The sequence below is a fragment of the Castor canadensis genome, chromosome 9 (genome assembly GCF_047511655.1).
Source record: "Castor canadensis chromosome 9, mCasCan1.hap1v2, whole genome shotgun sequence".
In the NCBI taxonomy this organism is placed as follows: Eukaryota; Metazoa; Chordata; class Mammalia; order Rodentia; family Castoridae; genus Castor; species Castor canadensis.
In genome coordinates, this window is record NC_133394.1 from 138,597,516 (window position 1) to 138,610,097 (window position 12,582).

Genomic DNA, 12,582 nt, shown 5'->3' on the forward strand with positions numbered 1-12,582 from the left:
GTGGAGGGGAATTTTAATTTGCTTTACCAACAGAACTGGTCAACTTGACCTTTCCTCTCAAAAGAGGCTTCATACAACTTAACTCCCGGGGACACAAAAGTCTGCATTTTAATGTCAATTTTCCAAATAGTAACCATGGCCACAAGTAGTCTACCGGTTTGTCTTTGTTTTCCCAACTATTCCCGGCCTTGGTTTGCTTAAGAAGGCAAATGACCCTGGGTGATGAATGCCCATGGTAGCTGTTATCCCATGCCTTCGAATAGGGAGCCCTTAAAGGAAACCTTCCCACAGAAACTTGGCCGAAATGCCTCCCTGTCTACTGCATTCCTCCCTCCAAGGTGGCACTCTTCACCTCCGCCCTGTGCTGCTCACCTTGGTGTCTAGAAGTCGTGTTTCCCAGCACCTCGCCAAGTCGCATGAGTGGTTTTAGCTTCAGTTGGGAAAGTTTCCTGTCTAGGAGTTCATGGCGCTGTGCCCGGTGCTGGAGAAGGGCATCTCCTTGCGCTTCCCTTCGGGCGTCCTTCTAACTCATCCTAACTTTATGCGACACTGCGTTGGGTCCAGCTGTGCAAGTCTGAGCCCCCGGGGCATTCAGCGGCGAGTTCTTTGCTTTCTAAGGGACTGTGTCTTGAGCCCCTCCCCAGAGCCAGGTGCTACATGCATCAAGAAGGGGTCCTGGACGCGGGCCACCTGCTGATAACCAACTGCCAACTCTCCAAAAGGTGCTCTGCCCGGCCTTAAGTCGCCCCAGGTCTCTTTTGGGTCTCTTTGCTCTGTCATCAGAGGCACCGCGTCCGTCCCCTTAATCCCCCATCCTGTGACTTGTCAGCAGGTGGCAGGGGCGGCGCCCGGGCGGCTAGAGGAGGGGGCGGGGAGGGACCTCGCACTGCGCCGCGCATCCGCTCTCCAGCCACCTGCACCACGTCGCCCCCGCGTTGGTCGCCCCCGCCAAGGAGCCCAGTGCTGCGCCCCCGGCGCCCTCCGCCGGCCCCAGCGCGCTTCTGCACCCGGCTCTGCGCGTCGCCGCCGCCGCCGAGTCCAGCTCCTAGCGCCACGGACGCTCAGGGCCGAGCGTCGGTGCGCTCGGGTGCCAGACCCAGCCACAGACGCCCCTGGGCCAGCTGCCTTCCAAGTCTCGCTCCTGCACCACGCAACCCCAAAGATGAATGTGAGGAGGGTGGAAAGCATCTCTGCTCAGCTGGAGGAGGCGAGCTCCACAGGCGGTAGGATGCAATCAGCATGGGAGCGGGAGCCCAGCTTCCACCCCCCCTTTCCTCGCGAGCTGACAGGGGCTCCCCATTTCTCATCTGGGGGGCGGGGGACCTTTGTTGCCTTCTATGCACGAGAGGCAGTCACCCAAGAAGGACTGGCAGTGCGAGGTGGGAGCGGGGAGAATGGGGTACTAAGGAGAGGGGGTGCAGGCAAAGATCCAGGTTGAGGAGGAAAAGATGTTTGAAGTGTGTTTGAAACTCGCTGGTGGCAGGGTCCCCTGCGATCCTCTGCGTACTTTTGCCTTCCCTGAAAATTTCTAATGTTGTTTATGCTTTTGCCAAATGACTTCCACCCGCACTGTTTCTTCCCCTAACACCTAGGGAAAAATGAGCTGAAATATTGTTGATCCTCTCCTTCCACTTTTCCTTCATGCTGCCAAACATTTTTTCGCTAAAACTCTTATTTTCGTCTCCTGGTAATATGCAGGCGGTATGTTTCCGATGTCACAGGCTTCCGCAGGCGCTTCTGTCTTGTTTTATCGCTAGCTTCAGTTTAGTGTGTTCAGGGAAAATGGTCCTCAGTGACAGTTAGAAATAATTTATATCCAGTACAGCCTTGGAAAGGTACTGGGCACTCTACATGGAGCATGGCTTTCAGAGAAACGGGCATTCTGCGAAAGCATCTCTCTGAGTTTAGTGGGACCCATGAAGAAAGAGGGGTGGTACCCTCCCACAAAGCATCTTGGGCTGCACTGATTTGTTTTGACGTGGCTTGGATGTGTAGAGTTTTGTTTTTTTGTGTTTTTTTAGAGGAGCCATAAATCGGATGAAGGTGATTGTTGAGAATAGGATGAAGAGTTTGAGGTTTCCTAGATTATGTAAACAAACAGGTCATGTGTGGCTACAGTGTCATTGGTTTACAAGATGAAAAAGATGGCCTTGACAGTTGGAAAGTTGGGACGAAGGAGGTTTTTATGCATTCCAACTGTTTAGTACTAAGGGAAATGGAGCCAATTCAACAGCTTGAGTCTATCACTCAAAAATGTACAGGCAGGAGAAATGGACTTTCTCCTCCTTTTCCCTTCTCTCCTAGATTATTGTGACCGGGAGGACACTAGTCGCAGCTGAGTATGAAGTTTTATAGAGAAAACCCTTGGTCCTTTAGCGTCTGGGAAAAATAATATGACCATCACCTTTAAAGCTCCAAGTTTCATGGAGCAGCTGCTCGCTCATGCACCAAACATAGCTGCGATGTATCTTCTCAAAACCGAAGTGTTTCAGAATAGTGCTTTAAGTATAGAAGGCTGAGTAATTGTTGGGCCAAGTGTTGAATTTATAGGGTCTCTTCTTTCCAGTTCCTTACAATAAGAAGGGGGTAGAGAGCTTGCTGTCCTATTAGAGAAGCTTTCCTGCACAGGAGGTGTAAGGAAATAAAAGCTTGGGCAAGTTGGGGGGGATATACTTTGGAGTGTGTGTAGGCAGGAAGGGGGCTGGTGGCTCGTGTTGTGTACCTTCTCAGTGATAGCAGCTTTTTTGCAACTAGATTTTGATCAGCCAGATGGGAATTTAATCAGTATATCCACTCTCTCTTCCGTACCATGGGGGGGGGGCAGAATCTATAAATGAGAAACAAAGATAAAAGTCATTTTGGGGGAATATGATACTGTTCAAATGTCAATAATAGAAAAATGTAGTACCATCTGTAGAACCAGCGTGTGTTCATTGTTTGGAGAATAGAAAGATGTTGATTATATCTTGGCTAAAGGTGATGCTGAGAGTGAGGAGTTTTCTGGCTAGAACTGATTTGACACTTGTTTCTTGAACTGTGTTCACAAGTTTTCAAGTTAATAGTCATACAATAAGACTAAAGAAAAAATACTTCATAGCATTATTTTCATTCTTGCTATTATTGTTTTAAAGCTACTATTAGAGAAGGATCCCCCAAATAGGTGATCTATATTGTTTTCACCAAACAATAGTTTTGGTTTTAGTACTTTGGTTATTTGTAGTTATATTTGTGATCTTTACTAATCCAGGATAAAAAAAAAAAAGATGTTTGTCATTTTTAAAGGCTTGAATTCTCAGTTCTTGTTTAAAAGAACAGCTCCTGACCTCTTACTCCTCCCCACTAACTGGGAACCTGATGGTTTTCCCTTGAATATGTACCTGTAGGATGGAGGATTATAATATGATTTAATCAGATTTAAACAAAAATTAATGGAAAAATCTTCCAGGAAAATGTATGGAGAAGAGAGAGAAGATAGGGATTGCAGGTATTTGTGTGTGTGTGTGTGTGTGTGTGTATTTTATACTTTACTTAGAATCAGAACACTGTGAAAAATAATTTACTAAAAAGCAAAGCAGAAAACCACATGAAAAGAAAGTAGAGGGAAAATGTCAGAAAAGATGGGAGCAGAGTCAAATTACGTTGCTAAAACTTTATATTAAAATATGAGTAAAAGAGTTCATTCCTTGCTCTGTTTTCAACAAGTAAAATCATTTAATATTTCTAGAAGCACCACTTCTAAGTCACTGTAGCTGGTACTGTTAGTGCTACAGAGTACAGAAAATGGAGAAGCTACATGAGTACATATAAATATAGATAGTGTCTTATGAAGTAGAGAGCTCAGATTTACCCTGCTGCTCATCGAATTCTGTATTAAACACAAAGCCTGCCCAGAATACATTTTTCATTTCATTGTCTATTCCCATTATTTTGCTCACCTGCTTAAAATCAAACATAATCCTGATATCAGTAGAGAGATGCAGGGAGAAGATAATTCAACCTTACATTTGAAAGAAAATAAAAAAGAAGGTCAGAGGAAAAGAACTACAAAATTATTCATTGCTGTCCTTAATTTGTGCCATCGAATTTAGGGATGGCAGATGTTATGTGATGTAATCTACAAGAGAAAGTAAAGAGGAAAATGTATATTTCAATAGTCATGGGAAAAATCTTCAATTTTGAATTATTTTTTGATGAATTTATTATGTTTATTAAGTTTTGTGTTTATTAAGGATAAGTAAAAATCAAGTTAATTCCACAAGAGTAATATTGAAAAGTTCACTTATTCTGAATTGTAAAAGAGCTTTTCATCATACAAGTCATTATTCTATTTACTTTCTGTCACACAAATGTAGGGGAGTATTTAGTAAATAGAGTGAAATATGAAAATTCAGGAAGCTCCTTAGTTCTTCCCCTACTCTGTACTTTTTTCTGGCCAGTGGTTATGTCCTCCTCCACTGAGTAAGGCAGTAGATGTTTTGGAAATTAATGAGGCCTACAATATAAAATATGTGTGCAAGATTTCTGCAGAATTGTAGTCCAGACAGTGGTTGATTTGTTTTTTGAAGACATACCTCTGGGATTAAATATATGGCCCTTCTTATTCTCTTTTCTCCTTTATTTGTTTTCCTGTTCTCATAGTTTTTCCAGAACATGTCGATAATATTGCTTTTCAATATTTCATAACAGACTGCTTGTTTATTTAATAGCCTCCCTCCTTAGGGACTATTTCAAGTAAATTAAAGTGTGAGTGTGAGATTTTGTGTGTGTGTGTGTGTGAGAGAGAGAGAGAGAGAGAGAGAGAGAGATAAAAGAGAAAATATAAGTGTTTTTATGTTCAAGGGGACTTTACCATTCTTGAAAATAGTTTAAGGTTAGTAAACCATACTTACTACTACAAGTTTACTCACCCTTAGGCAATGAATTGACCAATTCTTTTAAAAAACCCTTCATTTGGTTAAAGGTCCCAATGCCTTTTTTTCACATCTTCCTGAACTCACTGTGATGCTTCACCAATATCCCTTAGCCAAATGTGAGCTCCTTGAGAGCCAAGCTATTATGTCCTGGCCACCACTTCATTCCCAGTATGTAGTGTGAGGTCTGACATGTGCTCTTTGCTCAACAACAGATAATGAATGAATGTAGTCTTTTCCCTTGCTTTCTATGGCCCTGAGTTATTCTACTTTTTACATCACTCCCCTCTCCTTTTATGATCCTTACTGCTTTTCTTTTGCACATTTTGTGCAATTTTCACAGGTCCTATTTTAATTATCTTCTCTCTCTGTACTCTCTCCATAATCTAATTATTGTTTTAATCTTTACTTTGATGTACAGTCTATAACCTGGTATCTTCCTCTTCGAAAATGCTACTTAGACATTTTCACTGCCTGGTTTTCAGACTGAACAACAAGTTTTACTATCACCTTAAAGTCAGTGCATCAGAAAAGATATATCCTCTCCTCTTATTACAAGTTATTGTTGTCCAAATTTTGTAAATGGTGGCATCATTTTTTTTATTATTTCTTTTATTCATATATGCATACAATGTTTGGGTCATTTCTCCCCACCCCCTCCCTTTCTCTCACTCCCTCCCTCCCCCCCCACCCCCTCACTACCAGGCAGAAACTGTTTTGCCCTTATCTCTAATTTGTGGCATCAGTTTTGAAGTATGCATTTTTTAAAAAGGCAGAAGCATGTCCTTTGCTGTGTTACTCTTATCTTTACATCAAATAGGTTACTAGGACTCATTTTCTTACATCAGTTCCTAGTCTACCACCCAAGGTTATAGTCTTAGCATCATTTCCATACCATCATGGTTGCATACTGTTTAACTAACTGCCATTCCCTTTCAAAACCAATTAATTTACTAAAACCTGATTTGAGCCTTACCATTCTTCTGCACAAACTCTTTTAATGCCTTCATTCAGTTCTATTTTTATTTATGTGTTTATTTTTCATTGTTGTGCTGGGTGGGGGTACATTATGGCATTTACAAAAGTTCTTACAATGTATCAAATATATCATACTTGAATTCACCTCCTCCACTGCTCTCCTTTATTTCCCCACCCCCATTCCTAGAATGGTTTCAACAGGTCTCATTTTTGCATTTACAATTGCCTTAGGTTGATATTAAAGGCTCTCACAGAATGGTGGCAGTTTTCTACCTCAACATTGACTTCATGACTCTTTCAGATCTATGTCTTATTTAGCCGAACTGGACTGTGTCCTAGTTCCCAGATATGTCTTGTGTGTTTACCCACTATATATATATAACTCTGCACATTCATCCAGACCCATCTCATTGCAGTGTCCTTTTCATGCAGTGTACTGACTTCTCTCTGTTCCCTCCCCTAAGAATTTTCTTTTAATCTGCATAGGTCATTTTCCTTTTATTTTGATCTGAATCTAAACAAAACAGAATAAATAATTTTATCTCATTTTCCACTATTAAATTATAGCTCCTCATTAGCAAATACCATACATGTCTTACTCATCTTTAAACCTCTTAGGAAGTACTTACACAATGATGCTTCACATGCTAGTAGGTAATTAGAACATATTCATTAAATTATAATCATGGTGTCCTCTGGTACACCTATCAAGGACCCAAAATTACAGTTCACATTTGATTGCTTATTAAACCATCTGTTGGTGGTGACATTTATTTCTGGTTCCTGTCTTTTAGTCACCCGACAACGTCTACTTATGAATGTAGTAATATGGCATCAACATCACGTTCCTTTGAACTCTGCATACTCTTGGATCTATAGTGTCATGAGTGTGAGAGTATACGTTACTTCTGAAGAAGGACTTAATAGGTGCTCAATATTTTCTTTGTAGTTAGTTAGAGTAATAGTCAGTGTTGTCTTTGGATGCTGTTACTGTGAGTATATCTCATCCTTAATATCTCCCAGATATCGTCTTCAAGATCAGTAGTTCAAGGGTCCCCCAGTAATTTGTTGTCACTGTTCCTGATTCCTGCTCATCCCCAAAATAAGACAGTGCAAGATTAGTTATGAATGCCTGAAATGTAATTGTGATATTCTATACTACCATGAGTATGTTACTGAGATATCTTTCTGTCATTTCCCAAACTACTGTCTAAAAATCTTCACTATTACATCTGCCATCATTATTGTCATCCTCATCATTACCTCTATCAGATGAGAAATCCTTCCATTATAACAGTGTTTGTGGAAGGGAATGGAAAAATTAAAGCATGGAGGCATCGTTAAATGTATACATATCCATTTCTATAGTACATTGTGTCAGGAAAGGCAGGTAGGAAAGGGGACTGTGGCAAGGCTGAAAAAGGGATGAAATTCACTTCTTTACTCTCACCATTGTGACGGTCTCCCTTCTTGCTCAGTCTCTTTGCTGTGAGCTTCTCTGTATGTATAAATATGCACACGGCATTAGAAAATCCTAGTAAGGAGAGACTCGGTAAAGCTCTCCACATACTCGGACAATAGAAAGAAACATTTTAACAGGGGCATATATTGAATTTTTCTATATTCTATATTTGGCTTTCATACCCATGTTGAGAGTGATTTTTCTTCTTGAGTGAATACTGCCAGTGTGGTTGAATGCCTGGCTCATTGGAAATGGGTTATCACATTAAATACCCTAGAGGTATATTATTGACCTTTATTTTTTTTTCCCCATCCCATGTCTCATCATTCACAATTCAGACCAGGCACAGGGCCTAGGCTGAGGTGCACATGGGGTAGGTTACTTTGCCTCCTTTTTCTATACAGTCAATGCAAAAACACAGCCTGTGGTAAGTACCACGAGGCATATTATTGAAATTTAAGAGTTACTTCACCTAAATATTACACTCTGCTTCCACTTATTTTTAGGTAAAAAAATAAATAGTCACAACATTTTACAACAATAGTTTGTAATTTTTGGGTTACCTAAAATGTGGGTTGGCTTAAGGAAGTATCCCCTCTTGTATTTAGGCAGCATCTGCTATGAATAGTGAATAAAATGTCTTTAGGGAATTAGAACTGGCATTTTTAAAGGTCTTTACTTTAAAAATGTTTTGGAGGAAAATAGACTTTCATGTCCAGATGTCAGCAGTTTGTAATATTTTGGAGGATTTTTTGAATGAAGCCACTTATTTAAGAAATGACATGATTTCAGCCCAAATGGGAATCAAAATCAAATTTGACTGATACAGTAACTACTGTATTCTGCCTTCCTCCCCAGACTATGTAGTGCTGTCTGCAGACTGTTATGGATGCCAAGGTATCTCTGAGTGTCCCCAAATCTGTTTATTTGTTAGAAGACATGACTTTTAAGTGTCTCCATGAGTTTTGTAATAATATTGTGTGAATATATCACATGTACCTGTGAAACTGATCTAATTCTCAGAATGGATTTTCTGTCAGTGGCTTTATTTTGGGTTGTAAGGTTTTGTACTTTAATGAATTTTTATTAAGACAGTATGAAGAAATGACTTTAAAAAGTATACCCTGTACCTTTAATCCATGTTTTGATTATGGTTAACACTTCCAGAAATACATTAAATGAATAAAAGTGTCTTATATTATGGTAATACCTAAAGGTAGAGATACACACTCTATTCCAGCCCATTCCATTGTGGCTTCATCTTTGTCTTATATCTGCAGGGAACTTAAAAACAAATAATAATGTAGAACTGACAGACATTTCTGAAATAACGTTGCCAAATACAGTTCTAAGAACAAGTTTAATTTAGAGAGAAGTTTAATTTAGAGAAATTTTTATTTAATTTAGAAAGGGTGGAACAGATAAAATAGCCACTGAGTATAATGTTGCTCTTACTTTCCCTTTTCAGGTATACAATCACAGCAATTATATCTACTGGTAGTTTACAGGGCTCCTCTAATGATGAAATGAGATTAACCCTGAAAATATTTACAGAGAAGCTACTTGGCCTTAGGATGACTAAAAAGGTTATTCTTCTTCAGGAAGTTTACTGTTTATTTAAGAGATAGTTACTGAATGTTCCCTAAGGGTATTTATAATGGAGAGGGCAAGGAATGACTGATCATGTATCTTTTAAAGTAGCCATTCCCATAACAGAGTCAAGTATAAAGTGAGATGGATGTTTAAAGGCAAGATTACTTCCAGTTGGTGCAAGTAACATTCTTTTGCAAGTGGAAACACACAGTAATATTAAACTTGACCTTTTTCTCTTTAGGGTCTTTCAGAATAAAGCTATCAAAAGAACCGGGCCAGAAATTCTATACTTGTTTTGTTCAATTTCTTCCTGCCTGCTATTTTTCCAATCATAACATTTTTGTCAACCACTTCAAGACATTATAAGATTAAGCTACTTAAAAAATTTTTTTAAACTTTCTATAATAGCGGGAGTGTATGAAGAAAACCACTTTTTTCATAAAACAAATATGACTATAAGAATAAAATGAGTAAAAATGAGTAATAACTTCTGTTTAAAGAAAGTGATAAAAAATTGAAAATTCTCAGTTCTCCTACTGCCAGTTTAAATAATGTTCAAGTAAAAGCAGACACGTTGCAGATTAGTATTGGAATTTCTAAATTAAGTAGAGCATCCCTCTAACTTTTAAATTTAATTTTGAGGGTCAATCATTTATCATAAGAATATTATTATATCTTACTTAATATTGCAAGTGCATATGAAAATCAAATTCTGTTAAACTTTTCTCACATCCTACTCAAGAATTCTTAAATCTTTCTTTCCTTACCATTTATTTCTAAAAACTCCATCTAATTTAAGGTTAAGAGTCTTCCTATTTTGCTACTCAGTATTATTGCAATCTGTATCCATTCTCTTTCCTCTTATTGTCCAGTTTCATCCTCACTTTCTGCTGAAGTTGTGAGCTCTGAGAGAATTGGCACAGACTCTGAAACACAGGTACCTTCCCTTAATTTGAAGGTTGTGGTGGGGGGAGATCTTGGGAGGCAACAACAAGGAGAATGCAGACCAAGCATTGACAACTGTGAAAAAGGAAGGTTGATTCTGTAGGATACAACAGTATGCAAAGACAGAATGAGGGAATTCTCCTTCTGAGCATTCAGAAAACCCATTTTAAATAGAGACACAGTTTAGTAAAGATTTTTGTTTTGTTTTTTAAAATGTCCACACACATAACTTGCAAAGCTGGAAGGTAATAAATGCTAGCACTTCTGACATAATTGAACTACAGAATTTGCAGCTAAATCCATATAAACCCTCCTAGTAAAATTAAAGTTCTGAATGTAGCTTCCAAGTGAAAAATAGTCATTTTAAAAACCAGTATTTTATAGAAATATTGTAATTTTAAATACAGTTCTATTTATCCTTGAATACCCGAGCATGAGGTTGTGACTTCATAAATATCATTGGAATAGAATTTCAGATTTCAAACAGTAACAGTTATAACTTCAGCCTTAGGCTATTTATGTTCTTATAGTTCTAGGAATATTTTTGATGATGTTATTCAATGACTATTCATTTAAAATATGCTTATCAATTGCCTATGATATGAGGGACACCATTAGTAAATACTAGAGAATGTAAAAGGGCAACAATGTAAAAGGATATAGGAAGTAGGAATTCCAGTACTATGTTGAATAGGAGTGGAGATAGTGGGCATCCTTGTCTGGTTCCTGATTTTAGAGGAAATGGTTTCAGTTTTTCTCTATTAAGTATAATGCTGGCTGTAGGTTTGTCATATATAGCTTTTATAATGTTGAGGTACTTTCCTTCTATTCCTAGTTTTCTTAGAGCTTTTATCATGAAATGGAGTTGGAGCTTATCAAAGGCTTTTTGTGCATCTATTGAGATGATCAAGTGGTTTTTGTCTTTGCTTCTGTTAATGTGGTTTATTACGTTTATTGATTTTCATATGTTGAACGACCCCTGCATTCCTGGGATAAAGCCTACTTGGTCGTGGGGAAGTAAATTTTTAAATCATATCTCCCTTCTGCACCCAAGAATTCTACTTTATCTACATTATGTGTTAATTACAAAGAGCACATTAGTGTATCTCATCTTCAAAGGCATGTGCTAAATATCTTCCAAGGAACAAGTTATATGTCCTCAGTGAATATCATTAGCTGTCACCCTGGCTTTGGTGAAATAATAAACAAAGGATCACAGAGAAGATCTACCATGATCTCATGGTTTATTACTAAAGTGATATTGGTTTCATAAAGTTATATTTAACTCTAAACAAATTTACATACAACAGCAGTATTAACCTGTAGACTAAATAATATTACAACTCCCCTGTATCAATGGCAGCATCTCCAAATGCAAACCAGTTTGTTTTTTCATAAAATATATATTGAATTTTGTTTGCCAAGTATTACTCAAAGTTCTACAATGCAGAGATGGTAAAATATCCCTTGTGAAACTCTGAATCTAGTTAAAGAGATAGAAATGTGGAAGGGAAATTAGAATATGAAAAGACCTGTGATAGCACAAGTACAGAGTGCTTTGAAAGCAGATGGAAGTCACATTATACAGGCTGGACTGTGTCAAAGGAAGGTATCTAGAATAGATGGGCTGGAGGATGGCAATCCTGGGGAGATGACAGATGGGATAATGGGTATTTCATGTTGGTAAAGTTATGGTTCTAAGGGTGGATCAAGAGATTAGGGTGGTACAGTCAGGACACCATAAGAAATTTTGTGCTGTGCCATAGAGATGTTGGGAAAAAGGGAACAGTGAGATGGGAAACTAGAGTGTGGGGAGTTCAGGACATGAATTCACTGGGGAACAGTTAGTGAATTTTAATCACAAACAGAGCATGATCACGTGCACACATTGGGAAGATTACTATAGTGATGTGGCAAGTAGACAGAGATTAAAAAGCAGGCAGGGAGACCTGCTGTGACAGTAAGTGCAGGTTGGACATCTTGGAAAAACTACTAAGGCATTGGTTATGTGGGGAAGAATAAAAAGTACACACAAGATAAGAGTATAAGGCTGAGAGGTTTGAGGGGTAGTTAAATAATAGGTTGTTATGAGAAAGAAGGAGTATCCTAGGATAGCTTCCAAATTTCTGGCTAGAGTAACTGGTTGATGACATAAATATTTGAAGATGAGAAATTCAGAGGAAGTTTAGTTGAAATAATCTAAGACCAATTTGGGGGTGTTTAATCTTTAAGGCCTTCTAGAATATCAAAATGGTAAGGATAGCCAGTAGGCAATGAGCTATCTGGGTTGGAACAAAGGATTGAGAATAGATTCTGTACAAAGAGGGGAGATAGTTGAATTTCATGAAGAGTGACAGAATGGGAAACACTAATTTTGCATAGCTGTGTAGGATGCACAATGACAGAGATGTCATTAGGAGATGGTTGCATTAGCCTAGGTAAGAGGAAACAAATGACTGAACAGGGTAAAGGGAGTGGGAATGGAAGGTGAACTGGCTGGAGAGGAGAAAGTCGGAGAGGTTGGTGACCAGGGTACCTTGTGGTGCCATTATGAGAAGCAAGGAATATAGGAGAAGCAATAGGTTTTAGAAAAAAAATAATGTGCTCATTTTTAGGAATATTGATTTTGAGGTGTTGGGAAAATATCCAGGTCAAATTCTCAAAGGCAATTAGAAATGGAGAGTTCAAGATTCA

General features: G+C 38.7%; 1 protein-coding gene and 1 non-coding gene across 3 annotated transcripts in view; one reads left to right on the forward strand and one right to left on the reverse strand.

The window, feature by feature from the left end:
• Positions 1-983: 983 nt before the first annotated feature.
• Positions 984-12,582, forward strand: part of Kcnip4 (potassium voltage-gated channel interacting protein 4) — a 1,065,442-nt gene continuing 1,053,843 nt past the window's right edge. Inside the window, exon 1 of one of the 2 annotated variants that reach the window (XM_074042533.1) lies at positions 984-1,223. In XM_074042533.1, the coding sequence (XP_073898634.1) occupies positions 1,163-1,223 (61 nt within the window). In that variant the 5' untranslated portion in view covers positions 984-1,162. The remainder of the gene's footprint in view (positions 1,224-12,582) is intronic. The other variant, XM_074042531.1, reaches the window with a different exon arrangement.
• Positions 7,664-7,794, reverse strand: LOC141411259 (small nucleolar RNA SNORA51). The gene has a single exon (XR_012436064.1). It is a non-coding gene; the product is annotated as a small nucleolar RNA SNORA51 (small nucleolar RNA).